The sequence below is a fragment of the Bacillus rossius genome, chromosome 2 (genome assembly GCF_032445375.1).
Source record: "Bacillus rossius redtenbacheri isolate Brsri chromosome 2, Brsri_v3, whole genome shotgun sequence".
Classification (NCBI taxonomy): Eukaryota; Metazoa; Arthropoda; class Insecta; order Phasmatodea; family Bacillidae; genus Bacillus; species Bacillus rossius.
In genome coordinates, this window is record NC_086331.1 from 48,003,435 (window position 1) to 48,021,717 (window position 18,283).

Sequence of the window (18,283 nt, forward strand, 5' to 3'; positions counted from 1 at the left end):
AGCAGTCTCGTCCGCATTGTAAACTTGGTCTGCTGTTAAGTTGTTGTCCAACACATATTCTGCGAACTCAACAACAAACTTTTCCGCCGCAGCTGTATCTGCAGAAAGCTTTTCACCGCTAACTTTGAAAAAAGAAATTCCATGGCGTTTTTTGAATTTATGAAGCCACCCTAACGAATAGTCACAATCGTATGTTAGATTCAGTTCGACATGAAACATTTTTGCCTGTTCTATCAGCATCTGTCCAGAAATGCTAACACCTTCACTTCGCCGCAAACGAAACCATTGATAAAGAGCATTATCAAGGTCGCTACATTTACTACCCTGCATTGTTTTTCTGTTTTCAATTTCTCTCTTCGTATCACTGTCTGAATAAAATTTACACAGTTCATTCTTTTGTTTCTTTATGTCGTAAATCGTCGAAATACCGACATCATACGATTGGCTGAGATTTTTAACAGAAGTCCCAGCATCTAGTTTCTTGAGAATCTCAACCTTTTCTTTAATGGTAAGAACTTTTTTCCTTCGTTTACTACTCTTTTCCTCATCACCAGGAAGTTTATGTTTTGAAAACATCACGTGTCTGCAGGAACGTACATACTAGCGATCGCGCACCACAAGCAAGACTGACATTGAACGCACACAATACACCACTTCCCCTCCCCTACAACGCGTTATCACGGCGCGCTCACGTGTAGGCGGGGCCGCTGTCGCCAATTCCTGTTATGCGCTCGACGCCCGTGCACTGCAGTCGCGAGACCGGAAGCCTTGGCTTCCATCATACCTCGCTGAGTGTTTATAAAATCAAGTGCACCCTGACTGACTAGACGGGGCGTGAACTGCGCAAACAATCGGTATTTACTTCCGCGGGAATAATATATATTAATATATATTATAATTCATTTAAAAATATATATATTTTTTTAAATTTTGTAAATTTTTTTTAACTCTCGGAAAACATCCGGATAGTAGAAATTCCGGTAAGTAGAATTACGGATACAGGATGCTCTACTGTAGTTGTGAAATTATGCCTATATTTTAACCGTGTCAATGACTACGAAATCATTTAGAAATACTGTACAGAGCTGGTTAAGTGAAAACATTTCAGAATATTAATTCATGAAAGCCTTGAAATCATTTTGATGTATGTCTACTAGAGGAATAGCCTATTTCCGATGGATTGCTTGTTTTTCCACAAACAGATTAATAGCGAGGTCAATGCAGACCGCAAAACACAATGCCACAGCGTAGAGCGACAATGTGAAAGGAATTAGCCATGATCTACAGTAAGGAACCATCTTAAAAATTTTCTAGAATTATTTCAGGGATCAGTAGAAAAAACGGTGGGGCTGTATCGGGACTCACAGCCGTTGGTTTTATGTCACTTTTAGTGTAATGGTTTAAAATAAAAACAATAAAAACGTCACACTATGTACTAAAAATTTTAATTCAAAACAGACACTAAATGGTAGCTTACTATTGATTTAAATTAATATTCAATGAAAATTTTGTTTAATATTGGCCTGTGATAAGAGAAATGAGATACTGAATGCATAATATCAACATTAATGTTTTTTAGCGAACGTACAATCTGTATTACCCAGTGTTGTCGGTTCTCTATACACAAACAAACGAATTACCGCGCTATTACGGCTGAGTTGTGAACTACACTGAAAATCAATCTTTTCCTAACCTAAAATAAAGCTAAGTGTATTTGGGAGGTCTAGATAGGGAAGACCTTAAGTGAGTCTCAGGCCGAAGCCTATATAGTTAGGAAAATATAAAAGCAAGATGATACAGACCTTTTAGTCTTTTTTGGTATCCATATGTTTCGCTGTTATTTTTAAGACGTTTCACGTCAAAACGATATGACAATGGCCAGCCGGGATTTGAACCTGTGTTCTCTGGAATACGAATCTATTGTCTTACAACTCAGTCCATAAACTTCGATAATGTAGCTTTTCTCATCTTCAGATTGCCTTGTATTGATGTCCCATGCTACAGGCATGAGTGTACACTCATTGCATAGCAGTACAAATACATAGTTTCAGACTAGAGTACTCCATGTAGGCTATCATCACATGTCTTGAAAAATTGACATCAATATTATAAATACAATTACTATTTTTTTCAAAAAAAAAACAGTCACCAAAATTTTAATTAATGTCTTTTGAGTATATTAAGTACTAGTACGTGTAACTACATACATGTGATTTAGTTTACACATTTACTATGGGTGTAGCCAGTATTTGAATCGGGAATTTGAGAAACAACATAAGTCCACATTTTGGCGAAAATGAGTTATCAACAATAACAGTTTGTTGGAGGGTAGTTGTACATGCTGGAAAATGACCACGTAGGTCCACACAATCATTGCATAGATATAGCCTTCTCTAATTGCTATGTATTTGAGAAACAACACAAGTCCAGGACTTATGTTGTTTCTCAAATACCCCGCTCAAACACCACAAAGCACCAATTTGCTTGATTCCTGTATAGCCATAGATTTTATTGTGTTAAGGCCGGACATGCCTCGCCATATTCAATTGTTACATTTATCACTATAACCAGCAATTAATGTGTATTTTGTAACTCGATTTATAACGATAAGCCATAGGATATAACTTTACTATGAAAGAAATGTGCATTTTGTAACTTCATTTTTGGAACTACAAGTCATAACATTATGCATTTTATAAATCCAGTGTTGATCTGCTGCTGCTGCTGTTATTATTATTTCAGGAACAGTCCCCATTAAATATTGCATTTTTATATATTTTAGAACAGAGCTGCCACATTAAAAATAATAAATATATAAAAACTATAATCATCTTATGAAATTTGGTAAACTCTAATTTATGTTATGTCGTAACGAAACATTCTATACACAGAACAGAAGCTGTGATGAAAAATTATAAAATCCAATATGGCAGTTCTTGGCTGGCCTCAAAGCTATTCTCACCAGATAGCACTGATGCATGGTGAAATATTATTTGTCTATGGTACTGTAGTAATGTAGTTTCAACACCATAGACAAAGAAACAGTTTGATGTGTTTGTTGTTGTGCTTAAGATATGGAACCTTCCAGTGACAATGAATGTGTGACTGACAGTAAAAAGCGCAAGAAAGGGTGTCGAAATACATTTAGATATAAGTCTGAACAGATAAAAAGAGCACCTGTAAAGTGTGAAGCATATACTAGTTGGAGTGGAAAAGAAATCCCTGCAAAAAACAGGGTGAAAATTGCAAGTAAGTTAACTATATGCATTTTGAATCCATAAGCACACCATGTTTTACACTTATTTCTAAACATTCCTGAAAAAATATGTAATGTTTGGTTAAATGAAATTCTGTTCAATTCAGTTGCATAAAAAACGTTTAGATATTCATAGATGTTTTGCATATTTTGTTTAATTTTTTATCAAGTTTTATCGATATGAAATTTGTGTACGTTTGTAGAGTTTTATTACATTTTTTGTGAGACAACATAATGCACATAAGTACTTCTAACAATACTTTAATGCACAATGAATTTACCTGACAAGTTGTTAGTGCACAAGGAATAATTGCAGAAAAATTATGCTGTCATTATTCTCTGTGTTGCAGATGCAGATGAAAATGTTTCTCGGTTGTATCTCCACCACAACAAGAAGAAGTCTTTAACAAATTTACAAGTTTAGATACCAAAAATGAACAGGATTGTTACCTCCAGAGTCTTATTTCCACGAAAAAGGTGATGCGACGTAGACATCGCATTTCAAAGGAAGCTTCTTCAAAACCATTAAGAGGATGTACATATGTATATGAGATATCAACGAGTTCAGGAAAACATCAAGTATGTAAAACAGCTTTTTGTAACATACATGCTATCTCGGAGGAACGTGTTCGTAGATTCTGTAAGTTGCTCTCTGAAGGTAAAAGTCCACATGATATGCGTGGGAAATCAATCCCAGGTAATACCAAATCAGGGTTGGTAATATATGCTATTAAACAGCATATATCCTCTTTTCCAGTTAAAATATCACACTACAGTAGCAAAGAATACCACTACTTAAGCGAGAAGCTAGACGTCAAGATCATGTACTCGCTCTTCCAAGAGAAGTACCCTGAAATGTCAGCTGCAAACTATCGCTTCTATCTGAAAGTTTTCAGAGAGCATTTTTCTCTGTCGTTTGGACTACCCCAGGTAGATACATGTGCGACTTGTGAGGAGTTGGATATAAAACTTAAAAGCCCCTTTTTAAACCAAAAAGCAAAGAAAGTAGCTGAAGCAGAAAAATGTGTGCATTTGCGTCGGGCTAAGAAATTTTCAGCGAAAATAAAGGAAATCAGCGAGATAATCAAAGCTGATAAAGCGGGTGATTTGGGAGCCATTTACATAGATTTCATGCAGAATTTACAGTTGCCTTGCATTCCAGTCCAGGAGGTGTTTTACCTTAGACAGTTAACCATCAGTGTTTTCTGCATACATAATCTCAAAGATGGCAATGCAACTTTCTTTGTGTACCATGAGGGAATTGCAACAAAGGGGCCTAATGAGGTATGTTCATTTGTTTTGGAGTTCTTGAATACGTCATTGAAGGGAGTCAAAGAGTTGTACATATTTTCTGATAGGTGCAGTGCACAAAATAAGAACCATACATTCATCAGAATGTTGTCTGCTTTGACTTCTCTTAAACGTTTTAGACATATCGAACATTACTTCCCAATAAGAGGACACTCTTTCCTGCCCTGCGATAGGGATTTCTCAGTACTCAAGAGAAAAATAAAGAAGTACGACAGAGTGTACACCATCAAGGAGTATGTTGAGATAATTGTAACTTCATCCTGCAAGAGATCCTTCACGGTTGTAATAGCAGATTCCATCAGCATTCTCGACTTCAAGCAATGGTGGCCCAAGTATTTTAAGAGGAATGTGCTGTCACAAGAGTCCTATGGAAAATCTGTGCCTAGAGACCAGAAAACAAGCTTCAAACCAAGTCAGTTCATGCACTTCAGTTATGCAAGTGACAATGCTGGACTTGTTGTGGCACGACCATTTATTGATTCCCTTGTCAAGCACCATTTTAGGGTTCTCAATTGCACACTTGCGGACCTTGTTCTTCCAAAAAAACATGGTGTATCCTGCAGGTTGCATCCCTATCAACCAGAACAAAATAGATGACCTCCGCAAGTTGCAAAACTACTTGCCACACACAGAAGATTGCCAGTCATTCTATAATGAATTATTCTTGTGGCCAACATGTGTAACTGAAGTAACGCAAAACCAGCCTGATGATTAATCACATCAATGTAGACTTTACCGCACATCATCAGCAAATAGTTCATTTTGAAGAGGGACGTGTGCATACTTATTTGTATTAAAAAGTGATCTCTCAATGTTAAAGTTGGTGTAGGCCGCATATACAAAGGTAGATCTAAAAACCTACATCGTATAGACTTTCTCATATCAGCAAGATTAGTTCATTAGGGACTGAATGCATTGATATTCATATAATTATAGGTATTTTTTTATGTTCTAAGCAAATTTATAGTATTACTTTGTGTACGCAAATAAATATTATGTTTTGTGGAATATTATGACTACCTTAAAGCAAAAATAGCACATTTCAGAACAATATATTTTGAGTTTATGTAGGAAATTGAGAAACAACATAAGTCCAGCATTTTTAAATATAGTTTTTGGGGGAGTTGTAAATACAATGTATTTCTTTTTTACATTAAAGAGAAGTAAATTAACGTTGTAATGTATCCATAGTATCACATATACATTTTTTGCCACATGCCATTGACTATTACATTTTATTCACTTTCTGTAAAATATGTTGTTTGTGACTTATGTTGTTTCTCAAATGCTTGATTCATTTATGGAAGGAGAGGGCAGAAGCCAGTCCCTCCTCCGGACACTCTTTTACAAATATAATGATTGAAAATATAGTTTTAGGCTAGTTGATGATCCCTTTACTGGTTTTTGAAACTCCTGCAATAGTTTTTTTTTGTAAAATAAAGTTTTTTTTGTATAAACAAATCTGGCAACCCTACCCCCTCCCATTTTTTTTACTATGCTCTTGACACTTATTGTTACAGAAACAGGTTCCTCTTTTGAGTAAGCTTCTCTGCACTAATACATGTGCCTTGCTAACAGAAGTGTAAACAAACATACACATAAAACAAAACAATACACAAATATGTTTAAAGAAAGTCAGTATCTATGTGAATTTCAAATTCAGTGTAGTTCATTAAATAAAATTTCAACTGACAAACAACATTTTAAATAGTATGTAAATTAATTAAAGATGTAGTTTCGGACATACACCATTACTCATTAACTGTACGTCATGAGAAACTTCAGTCTGTGCATTAAGAAGGAAATAGATCTCTCTCCCAAAACTTCGCAACTGTTGTCTTAGGAAACATATACTATATTAGTCTGTGCTATCATTGTTGTGGTTTTCAAAATATCTGTTTTGTCGCTCAAATGTTGCTTACAGTGTTTGTCTGTGCTGTCGTCACTGTTTTGTCACATCACTGGGTTCACCTGTGTGTCTCTGTAAAGACGTTGTTTTTTCAATTTTTATCTGTTAAGTTTCATCGTTGAGTTAATTCTGTTTGCCGTTGTGCACCATAAATTTTCTTCGTAAATGGAACAGATATATTCATGTAAACTTACATATATGTTAATTTGTAAATTTACATGAAAATAACTCTATCACTACAAAATAGTTTTACCATTTTGCTTTGTGTTACCCCAGTACCTCCAATAATTAAAGTTATTTGTAAACCATTGTTTGAATAGCTTTCCAGTATTAACTGTACTTATTAAGCACAGTAAAATCAAAGAAAGCCAAATTGTTGAATATTGATTGATTATCTTTTCCATGGTTTAAAAAGAACTATGCAGAATGAACACATCAATTAAAGAATAAAATTACTAGCCAATTTTTGTAAGAAATACTCGGTTATACCTCGATAAACTGTATTTCATATATGCAAAAATAACCAAAGCCATGTCATGTACAAAGTTATAATATCTTTCATTTAGTATTCCAAACTATTCCTGGACAATTGTTTTCCAATAGAATTTTTTTTTTTAAAAGTACTGATAATTCAATTCTGTGAATTTCGTCTTTATTTACTGTTCTTGTTGCTACTGTCTCGTTGTTAACCCACTGTGCCCATCTGTACTGTCTATGTTTTAAATGTTTTGATGTTCCCTGATTTTTGCTTTTTTTCTATGTGTTTGCACATTTATCTTTCTTGTCTGTTATTGAGGTTTCTTATGACATACATTGTAATCAGCAATCTCCCTAACTGCAAGAACCATTAAAAATTTATTATTTTATTTGGTATTTAAAAAATGTACTTTTGTAAACAAATTTTATTAAATAAAATTATATATTTTTGCATAATAACATCAAAATATCAAGTGCAGTATGTATGGAGAATTTAATTTCATAGCAAAATTATTATATTTACTTAAGTTGTTAAACTGAAGGAAAGATTCGAACATAATAATTTAAAACAACAAAATTATAATAAAAGTGAAATCTCTTGCTGAAGGATATTTTACTTTGTACAAAATATTTTTTTTTGGACGGAAATATACACACACAACCTTTCAATAAACTTTTGATACTGTAACAGTTAAAACATAATACATGTTTGACACTATTACACGTAGAAATATTACATAATCAAAATATTTAAAACACAGTATTCCAACTTTTGTTTCAATTAAAATTACAAATAATTAAATAGCGGTGTCACTGCGACGTGCACAAATATTAAACAACTTTCTGTGGTTGTGTACTCAAAGAAGTTTATGTTTAATAATCCCGACTATTTAATTAAGTTTTTGAGGGTTTCATTGTATGAAATAAAACATTCATGCTCCTGCTAAACTTTGAGGTAAGGCCAGAATCGCCAACCTCAATTCACACCCATCAGTAATGACAATTATATGAAAAAAGTACGCGTAAATCATGCACGATAAATGTTTCCTGGGGAATTATGACACACGCAAGATAAAACAAGGACAATAATATGCAAAAAAAAATGCAAAAATATAGGCCTATGTATATGAATACAATGCAAATGAATGAATCGAGAAAAAAAAGAAAAAAAACTATTTGAACAATACAATCATCTGAATATGTAAGAAATGTCAAGAATTTTACTGGAAATTTTAAATCTTCAATTCAAAGTATTCAAAGTTAAACTTTTGAACAACTGTCTTTTTATTTGCTTCTTTTATCCTGGTTGGATAAGAACTGTCTTGTAAACAAACAACAGAAGACAAACAAAATAACTTGTAAACAATAACTCTGCGTTCGTTACTTTCGTTTCTTCAGATGTAGCGACGATATAGATTTATTGCTCGTCATGGCTATAAAATGTACCCCATGTTTCTTTGATTCAATATGCCATCTACAGTCATCCCTTCTACCATGTGCAACCGAAAAGTCTCTCGTGCATACATTACAAAACACATGGCGTTCCGAAACATTTGAAGACGACAGGCATGGCCATTCTTTTGAATAGTTAGGACGAAAGTTCTGAAGAATTGCGTTCTTTTTTTCCCCAGATACACATTGTTCTGTCACACGCTTCATTTCTACAACCGGCACTGAGAAACACAACACTATCGAAAAACATAAAAAAATGGCTTTCAAGAAATAAATTAAAACAACACAGGTTAGCCAAAGTACAGTACAAAAATTATCGTGATGTAAGCAGCCAACAAACGAAAAGTCCGAGAATATGTACTAGTTGTATCGTACAACGGACGTAATACCATCCCATTATTATTTCAAAATACGAGAATTACTCTATTTATTTCGACAGTACATGCGCACACTTTCTAGTTCCGTTATTTGCGCAACCACGTAATGTTTCGAACTGCGTTCACAAAACTGAATTTTTTCCGTTACCATGCAGCACAAAGCCTAGTTTCCGTAATAAACCAGCCATGTTCCGTAATTCCGTAACTCGGTGTTAAATCCATAATAATTACGGAATATCCGTAATTGTTGGCAGCTCTGGGTAAGCTATTACCAAGAATTCTGTACTCGGGAGTGCTGCAAGTTCCAATAAAATTTAGTTGTATTCAAATAATGTGAATATTTCTAAATAAGTAAGCAAATCTCACAAACTAGTTCACCAGGCAATCCCACAACTGATGATATCCCCACCCACCAAAAATCATTTCAACTACACTCTATCAATGTGCATTCTAGGATGAAAATCATAATAATATGCAGTCAAAACTGATTCTATAATATTAGGAGCTGAAACATATAATATACCTGTCTCTGTTAAGCCTGTCACCTCAGAGACTACAGGCAGAATCATACATTGTATGTAATTATTTATTTGTAACAAAGCATGGGCAAAAATAATTTTAATATTAATTATTATTTGCTAAACTTTGAACTGTATACATTTGTTCCCAAGCATAAAATTTATAAATGTAATGCGATTTTACGGTGATAACGAACATTTCATTATTCGCTCACCTTACTTCTGTAACAGTACCTATTATTATAGAGGTTTTAAGTTAATTTCCAAGTACTCTTATGCACTCAGCGGTCTAGTGCGAAATTTAAAATGATGTCCATCCCTACTAATAGTAACTGATTCAAGGTAGTAGGTTTTAAGGTGGTTTACCTAGTTTTTAAAGTTTTTGATAAGTGATCTCCTGAAAAACATGAAACAATACAGTCCCCCTCCCACCCTTATAAATCTACCACCCCGTTCCGCTGTGACGCACAAGATTCCATTCTCCTTCCTCTTAACGACACCCTTCACAAAAGACATGACCTTGAGATGTAACCAACAACAGTAGAACGGAAACCCGCTGACGGATTACCGAGGAACACAGAAGACATGCAAACATAGCAAGAGGCTACAGCGCTTGAACAAAGTGAAAAATTAATAAGTTTCTTGCTCATTTAAGCTAGGCCAATTGATGTAAAAAAATCTACTTCAACATTCCAGAATTTTTATTTAAGTAAATATTTTGTAAATAAAAAAATTGTTTCACTGAAAGGACACTGACATCACAAACACAGGGAGGCCAACAATGAAATTTAACCTACGCCTTTTCCGTACAACTACCACTTTCATTTCTATAAAACTAATAAAGCATTTGATTACAGTTCAATATAATTGTTAAATTATATATTTTGTTTGTATCATAACTTGTTCTTCAATTTTTTAAACACAAATCATTATATAAAAAGCTTTCATGTAATATATTTTTTCTTTATATTTATTTACAGACCTGAAATCTATAATATTAAAATTTGCTTACACACACTTAAATTCGCACTTTGCTTATTCAACAATTGTTTCTGGGTTTCCAATAGTAAATTATTTATAATTAATTATCACACTGATTTGCTTAAAAATATAGAATAACGGAAAGATGTATTTAAATATGTTAATTTTATAATGTTCGATACAATAGCCTACTGCCCCCCTCCCGCGGGTAGTCCCCGCAAACTGAAAATGCACCCAGGTGTGGCAGCAATATTTTTATTTCTTTTTCACTGGGTGGCAGCAGCTGAGGCCTTTTATTTATAGAAAAGCGTGAGCTGATTACATTAGTTCAGTTTTTCACTTTAATCTAAGATGTGCTTTGTTTTCATTAATATTTTTAATTTGTATGCAATTATTTAAGATTCAAATATTTTGGACTTTGATTCAGACAGCAGTAAGCTGTGCCATAATTTTCTATGATATTCCAGCCACCATTTCATTTAAATAATGGTTGTATACCGATGCTGAGTGTTCAACCATTTATCAGTATATATTTTCTTGAAGTATTATTGACAGTTAAAATTTAGTTACAAACTATTGACCAATATCTTGGTTATGTAATATTTTAGAAGTTTTTGAGAAAATAATATTTATAGGCACATGCATTTTATTCCTTAAAGTATTAATTCTGAAAAACCACATCGTTTTCAATCAGGAAGATCGTCTTTAATACACACATGTATTATATATATATGTATATGTGTATGTATATGTATGTATATGTGTATGTATATGTATGTATACATATATTCTATTTATTTTAACATTTGCAAAGCCTTTGGTACTTTCCAACACAATCTTATGACTAAAAAATTATCAATTTTAGGCCTCGTCAAGCAATATGTGGTGTGTGTGTGTGTGTGTGTGTGTATGTTTTAATTATCTTACAAATATACGCTTTTCAGTCAAATTTGCAAATGCACTTTCATGGTATTTGGTGTTATGCATAATAGTAGTTTATATCCACTACTATTTAATATTTAATAAATGATATTCCAACTGCAATCATGAATTGATCAAGAAAAGATGCTGATGAAAAAAATATATAATTGGGGAATATGTTTGTGAAACTATTCAGCAAGATATTTCAGTTGTCCAGAACTGGTTTTCAAGTTAGCAAACATCTCTGAATTACGATAGCATTTATTGTATAACCTTTAGTAAAAAAAACTAATTCAATTTATCACATAGTAAGTAATGACATTAAACGTGGTGTCCACTTTTAAGACCTTCGAGTTATATTGGATGGCAAGCTTTTTTTCACCAACATGTAGATAATACTATTAGCAGCACATGAAGATCTTAATGTCTTATGAAATTTATAACTTTCTCTGCATCAATACCTGATTGTATACTTTAATTGTTCTTCAAATTGATTACCTATAAAGTATAATATTGTGTTGTAATTTGGATTTAAATATCTAATAGAATTCTAATAGAATTTAAATTATGCAGATAAAAGTTCTTAAATTAATATTTAAAAAATTCAGACTTTTAAATTTCTTTTGAATATGCTACATTCCTATATAAATATAATTTACATTTTCTATTTATTGGACATTCAATCAGTGATGCACTTTTTATTATATACAATTTATTACAATTTTTGATGGTTCAGACATATCTCGGTTTGGATTAAGAATTCTAACTTGCAATTATAGAAATAGTGACACTTTTAAAACCATTAGTAACTATAAAATGTGTAAAAAATTATAACTCATTTGAAATAATCTAGAAACATTAATTGGTAAAAAACTTAAGCAAAAAGTTATTTAAAACATTTATATCTAAATATTTATTTTGTATACATATTGTAGTTTCTATTTAAGATTTTTGTAAAAACCAAAGAAAAAAATTAGTTAATATGAACTTTATCATACTTTATCTAACTGTGTGTTGTGCTGTTTCGTGTTTTGTCTTAAAGTTATTGATACGCATCAGTGTATGTCTTGTGTTAATGTGTACTTCGTTGTTATTTTATGTGCTTATATGGTACCTATTTCTTGATGTATGTTTCATAATTCGTTTATAGATGTTGTAAAAACAAAAAAACTGAATTTCAATTTGATCTGACAGTTTTAAAGAAGCAGAATAATATGCTATGCATAGTAATATTTTTTATTTCCTAATAGAAAAAATATTTAAATTTTAGCAGAGTTTATTTTTGAAAGACTGCAAACCTGTGCAAAGCCCACCAACATTCAATGTACGAGACTATGTCTCCCCAAGAGGAGGCGATGGAAAAGCACCATAATGACAAACTACCATAACTAAAAAGGACGAAGGGGAATTCTGCCAAAATTTCTCATACATTTCACGGAATGAGGAAAACGGCCTTACTTATAAAATCGTAATGAAACTAGCTTCATAGAATTAACATTTTTGCATACTGGAATAATTGAAATAATTGTAGATGATTATTTAACGAGAACAAAACCAACGCAAATATTCAAGGGTTTTCTTATGAAATGTTTTCATTATTACGGTGACAGAACTCAGAAAACTCAGATAATAAGGTTTTTAATATCCATATTAAATTATTTAAAGTCTACAAAATGTATTTCTAAGATGCTGAAACGCGGTGGAAATATTTTCGTGTAGTGTAGTTTGTTGGAACAGGTCAAGCAGCAGAGGCGCTCTATGGAAACAGGAGGAAAAGTGCCATAATGGAACACTACCATTTTTTTTATAAATTGTCATAATAAGAATACAGTGCTGCTCCCTATAATACATTTTTTAAAATATTTCTTTCTTCTCGTGCACAATCTGTGAAGCGATTTTTGATAGCAACTATCACCGTCAGACGCACTATCTGTAGGGTTTAAAGTTAACCTGAGAAACAGCTAGAGGGTTGACAGCGCTACCTACAGAGTATTCTATACACTACTTCGAGAGCAATGCCGCTGTACTCATTACATGGAATATATAAGAAAATATGGCAGAATCCTGTATTGTCCGTTTAAATTATGACAGTTTTCCGTTATGGTACTTTTCCGGATTTTTTGAAGAGGCCAGGCGGAATACTGTCATTATGGTAGTTTTCCAGTATGGCAGTCTTCTGCGCCCCCTTACAAAGTAATAAAGAATGATTAACTGTATCGAAGGCCTTGTCTATGTCGAAGTAGCAAGCATCAACCTGTCTTCTATTGGTGACGTATAAATATATAGGATTAAGAAAGGTGAATTCTAAAGCTCACCGCACACGGTACAATATTTTATACTAGTTTGCTTACTAGAATGCTTACTGGTTTCTGTACTGTGTAGGCTACAAGCTGAATCACTAGGTGTGCTACATGTTTCTGCTGCACACGATTCTAGCTGCCTTACTAGTTTTGTTAAGAGAATATTCTCCACAACAAATTTTTATTATGATAATTCACATTTTTTACTGCATACAAACAAGGCTCTTCTTTGTATGCATTTATTAAAACGAGGAGTTGGTCACTATTCCACTTATTTCCGTCCATGTTTATCACGACATGCGCGCTTAAAAGTGTAAACAACCCCTCGTGCTGTTTTCGTGAGTTCTGATTGGCCACTCCTTAAATATTGTAATACAGCAAGCAACGAAAATAGGACGCAGTCTATTACGCAAAACCAGTAGCCCAGCTAGTATAGCTACTAGTATCCAGTTTGAATTCGAGTGAAGAAACAAGTAGTAGAGCCAGTACGACTCCTAGAATACAATATTGTAAGGAATATTGTACCGTGTGCGGCGGGCTTAAGTGTAAACAATAGCCGATCATAATAAGTTTATCTATGAGAATTAAAGTAAAAACAAACAACTTACTAAGTATGAAAGTGTTCATGACAGGCACAAACACACAACCAGACACAGATACAAACACACAGACACACACCCACACAGACACACACCTACACACACCCACACACACCCAAACAGACACACACCTAAACACACCTACACACACCTACACACACAAACACCCACACACACTCACACTCACACACACACACACACACACACCCACGCCCACCCACACCCACACACACCCACTTCCATTTCTCATGATAAAACAACAACTATGGAAATCTACGATGTCACGAATTCACAGCCAATAGAGAAATGTTTTCAATGTTTATAGCTGGGTTCAAGAATTTACATTTTTAACACATGATGTAATAAAAACTGAAGTGCGTACAAAAGTAAAATTTTTCATAGCTGTATTATAAAAGGTTATTTTAAAAAAGTTAGCTACAACTAAATTAATATTCTTTTAGTCATTCCTATTGGTTTAGATAATTTTACTCAGCCAGGCTTACCAGAAGACTGCTTACATATTTACATACTTACTAAACTTACCCTAATAAGTTCAGAAGCAGCTTATATCATTTTTTACCCCCCCAGTAAACAAATGTCCCAGCCTCTAGTCAGCCAGAAGTCAAGCATGCTTGGTAAGGTGTCTCAACCCATTCATCCAATGTACAGGGACAAAAAATTTTATTGTGTATTTTCTATGTGATTTTGTCCAGAGTTGGGAACTGTTACCAGATGGCAGCCCATTTGGTTTTGCTAGCTGGCTGATCCCAGAGCACACAGGAAAGTCATACTCATTCAGCAAGTTATAGAGATTGAGTGGGCTTTCATTAAAATATTTTCAGAACTAAAGAAAATAAAAAAAATAGGGGATCGTGAATTTTAATTATCATATTGATATTAGTTAAGCTAAAAGTACTTAGATTAGTTACACTTAGTTGTATTTATCTGTGTAAAAATGACAGGTGGTATTTCGAAAATATTTTTTTAGGCAAGGTATCTGTGACTTATGCATGAGGCTTATGAAATTTCCATCCATGCCCTTGATTAACAGTGCATAAACATGGTTCAAATCTAACATGTCTAATAAATATCATGCTATGTAATTATCAGTAAACCTATATTCAAAAATTACCTGAGAGATTGGTGGCTCATGCAAATCCAATTGAAGCTTCTCTACTAGGTCTGGAAAATCTCCAGCATAAAATGCCACAACATCTTTTGTTATTCTGTTATGTTCATATGCTTCCTTACAGTGAATTGCTTTTAATATACCTGAAAAACAAAACACAAAATTACATTCTCATAATTAGTGTAACCCCTTAAATATATTATTTTAGTTACAACAGAACTATAAACTGTAATAAAGAGTTTTCATTTATAAATTTGTAAATTTAAAGAAAATATTTTAATTAATTTAATGGAAACCATTATTGTAGGTTTCAGTCAGCAAAATGCTCTGCGCACTCACAATGCCTACAAGTCAGTCATTATAGTGCTCTGAGTGCTCGCATTTGCAGTTGCAAAAATGCACAGAACACTTTACAGAGTGCTCACAAGGGTTGTTTCTCTAAGCAAATCTATGGTCTTTCTCATGCTTAAATTGAAGTACAGAGTAAATTGCACCCACTGTTGCCAGATTGATACTACCTAGCTTGTTACACAATGAAATTCTAATTTTTGATACTAGGTATCGATAATTGTAATAAGTTTTTGTATATTTTTGGTTTTACCTATTTGATTTTTTTTATGACCGTATAATGGTCTTTTATAGTTTTGTTACAGTTATATGCATAAATCATAAAAAAATATATCAATTATAAACTCTTCACAGGAGAAACTACAGTAAACTTCCGATTATTCAGCATAATGACTGGCTAGGGGTCCACGGATATTGGGGGAGGTCATATTGGGGGTTTCACCTCGGAATGAAAGATAATAAGCTGTAAATTGGTATAAACCATTGTTTTGTCGTTTTAATGTTGTCTCAAAAGTCACAAATGTTATCGTGTCCGCGTCTTAAGATATTGAAGGTCAAAGGTCATAAAAATTGGTTTTTCGCGAATATCTCGCTTTCTATTACTTAAATGAGATTTGCACCTATTATAAATGTTGTAGAGTATAAAATTCTCTACAACTTTTGTTTGAACTTTTTTTTCATACGATCAACCGTTTTTGCGGTAGACCGCGAAAAGTGCGCCACGTACAGTCATATATGGCCACGTACGACATTCACAGAAACACCTTCTGAAAGTGACTTATCACATATAAAACACAAATCAGCCATAGCTCTTAAAACCGTACGACCGTCGTTGCGAAGATACAATTTCAAACTAACGAATAATCATGACTAATACAAAGTGGTCCCTTAAAAGAGAAAGTGGCCTTGAATACAATAGAACATCTGTCCCGGCTATAAATAGAAAAGGTCATAGGGTAGGGACAAGTATTTCCAGGTATATAAGTATTAAAAAATGTACACGTTTTAAAGAAAACGTATATAATGTCATTTTAACTTAAAATATAACTAAAATATACATTCCAGAATTATTAATATACTATAGTTAAATATAAATAATTAAATATAAATAATAAAGTCACTTATTTTAATTAAATATTAATCATTCAATTTATACAACGTAATGATAACCGTAACTCTTCGCGGTCTACCGCAAAAACGGTTGATCGTATGAAAAAAAAGTTCAAACAAAAGTTGTAGAGAATTTTATACTCTACAACTTTTATAATAGGTGCAAATCTCATTTAAGCAAAATAGAAAGAGAGATATTCGCGAAAAACCGATTTTTATGACCTTTGACCTTCAATATCTTAAGACGCGGACACGATAACATTTGTGACTTTTGAGACAACATTTAGAACGACAAAACAAAGGTTTATACCAGTTTACAGCTTATTATCTTTCATTCCGAGGTTGACCCCCTTTTTTTTTACCTAATATGACTGGGCTATAACACGGATAACAGAAAAGCTCGGTTAAAGCAATGTCAGTAAAAAACTGATTAAAATATTTTTATCCACACTATCTAGACAAACACTGTAACACCTGCCCCTCGAAGTAACGCCCACATTTGTTCCAGTAAAACAGAGCGCTAATCAAAAAGCGATAGTCAAATACTTTTTTCTATAAGAGAATATTTTAGTAAAAGTAATTCATAATCCCATCAGGTAACTGTGCTTGCGAACATTTTAATCAAGACACTACACTCATTAAAATTAATTTACAGTACTAATATTTATTCTAAATACATTTGAAGTACATTTAAATAAATGTTAAATAATATTTTGGAATTAAACACCCTTAAATTAAATTTAAAAAATTCACATTGTTTACATAGTAGGGCTTGGGCATAACATTGCCAAGTAGATGCTACCAACATTTCTGAGTTACAAAATAATTATGTTTTTGATATAGGAGATTTATTTTAGTTATAATAAGATTTAAAAAAGCATAAACTTAACATTTTATATTATTATACAGATCATTTAACTAGTTAACGTAATTCCCGAATTTGTTGTTTAATAAATGTGTTTCTGCCATGATTTGCCACTAACACATCCTAGTCAGGGTGGCGACACACATTCTCTAATGAAATTTCCTGACTTGTCCAGGTTTTCCCTGACCTGGTCTTAATTTTCCCTGACTCTGATTTTGAATTTAGACTATTTCAAGTTTTAAAAATTAATATGCACATTTTTTTAAATACTGCAAGTCTTCAATAGATGGTAATTGTTTTGTATTGTGTATTCATGTCCATTTCTCGATCTTGATCGTGTGAAAATTGAATCTGTAGCACGTGATGCTTATTGTTTTAATTAAGTACGCCAAAAGACCCTGAACATAATCAAAACTTGTGGTGTAACAATGAATACCTAATGATCGTGAGCTGAACAAAAGGGAAAATCTATCTGGTATTCATCTTACGATCATTATACATTGTTATACCACTAGATTTGATTATGTCCAGGATCTTTCAACATATTAAATTAAAACAGCAAGCATCACGTGCTACAGGATAAATATGTATGGGATCATGCTATCAGGATACAGGGATCAGCTTCGATACAAGATACCTATCTTTCCATCCCAGTTTTTTTATCTACATACAAAACTCACTGAGAATGAAAAATTTATTAGATTAGGTATACTCACCTAAATGTATTATT

The 18,283-nt window shown here is 33.0% G+C and overlaps 1 protein-coding gene across 1 annotated transcript in view; it reads right to left on the reverse strand.

The window, feature by feature from the left end:
- The window catches only part of LOC134529271 (uncharacterized), a 218,129-nt gene that overhangs the window by 26,461 nt on the left and 173,385 nt on the right, over positions 1 to 18,283 (reverse strand). The window contains exon 7 of the mRNA XM_063363167.1: positions 15,234 to 15,373. Coding sequence (XP_063219237.1) covers positions 15,234 to 15,373 — 140 coding nt within the window. The remainder of the gene's footprint in view (positions 1 to 15,233; positions 15,374 to 18,283) is intronic.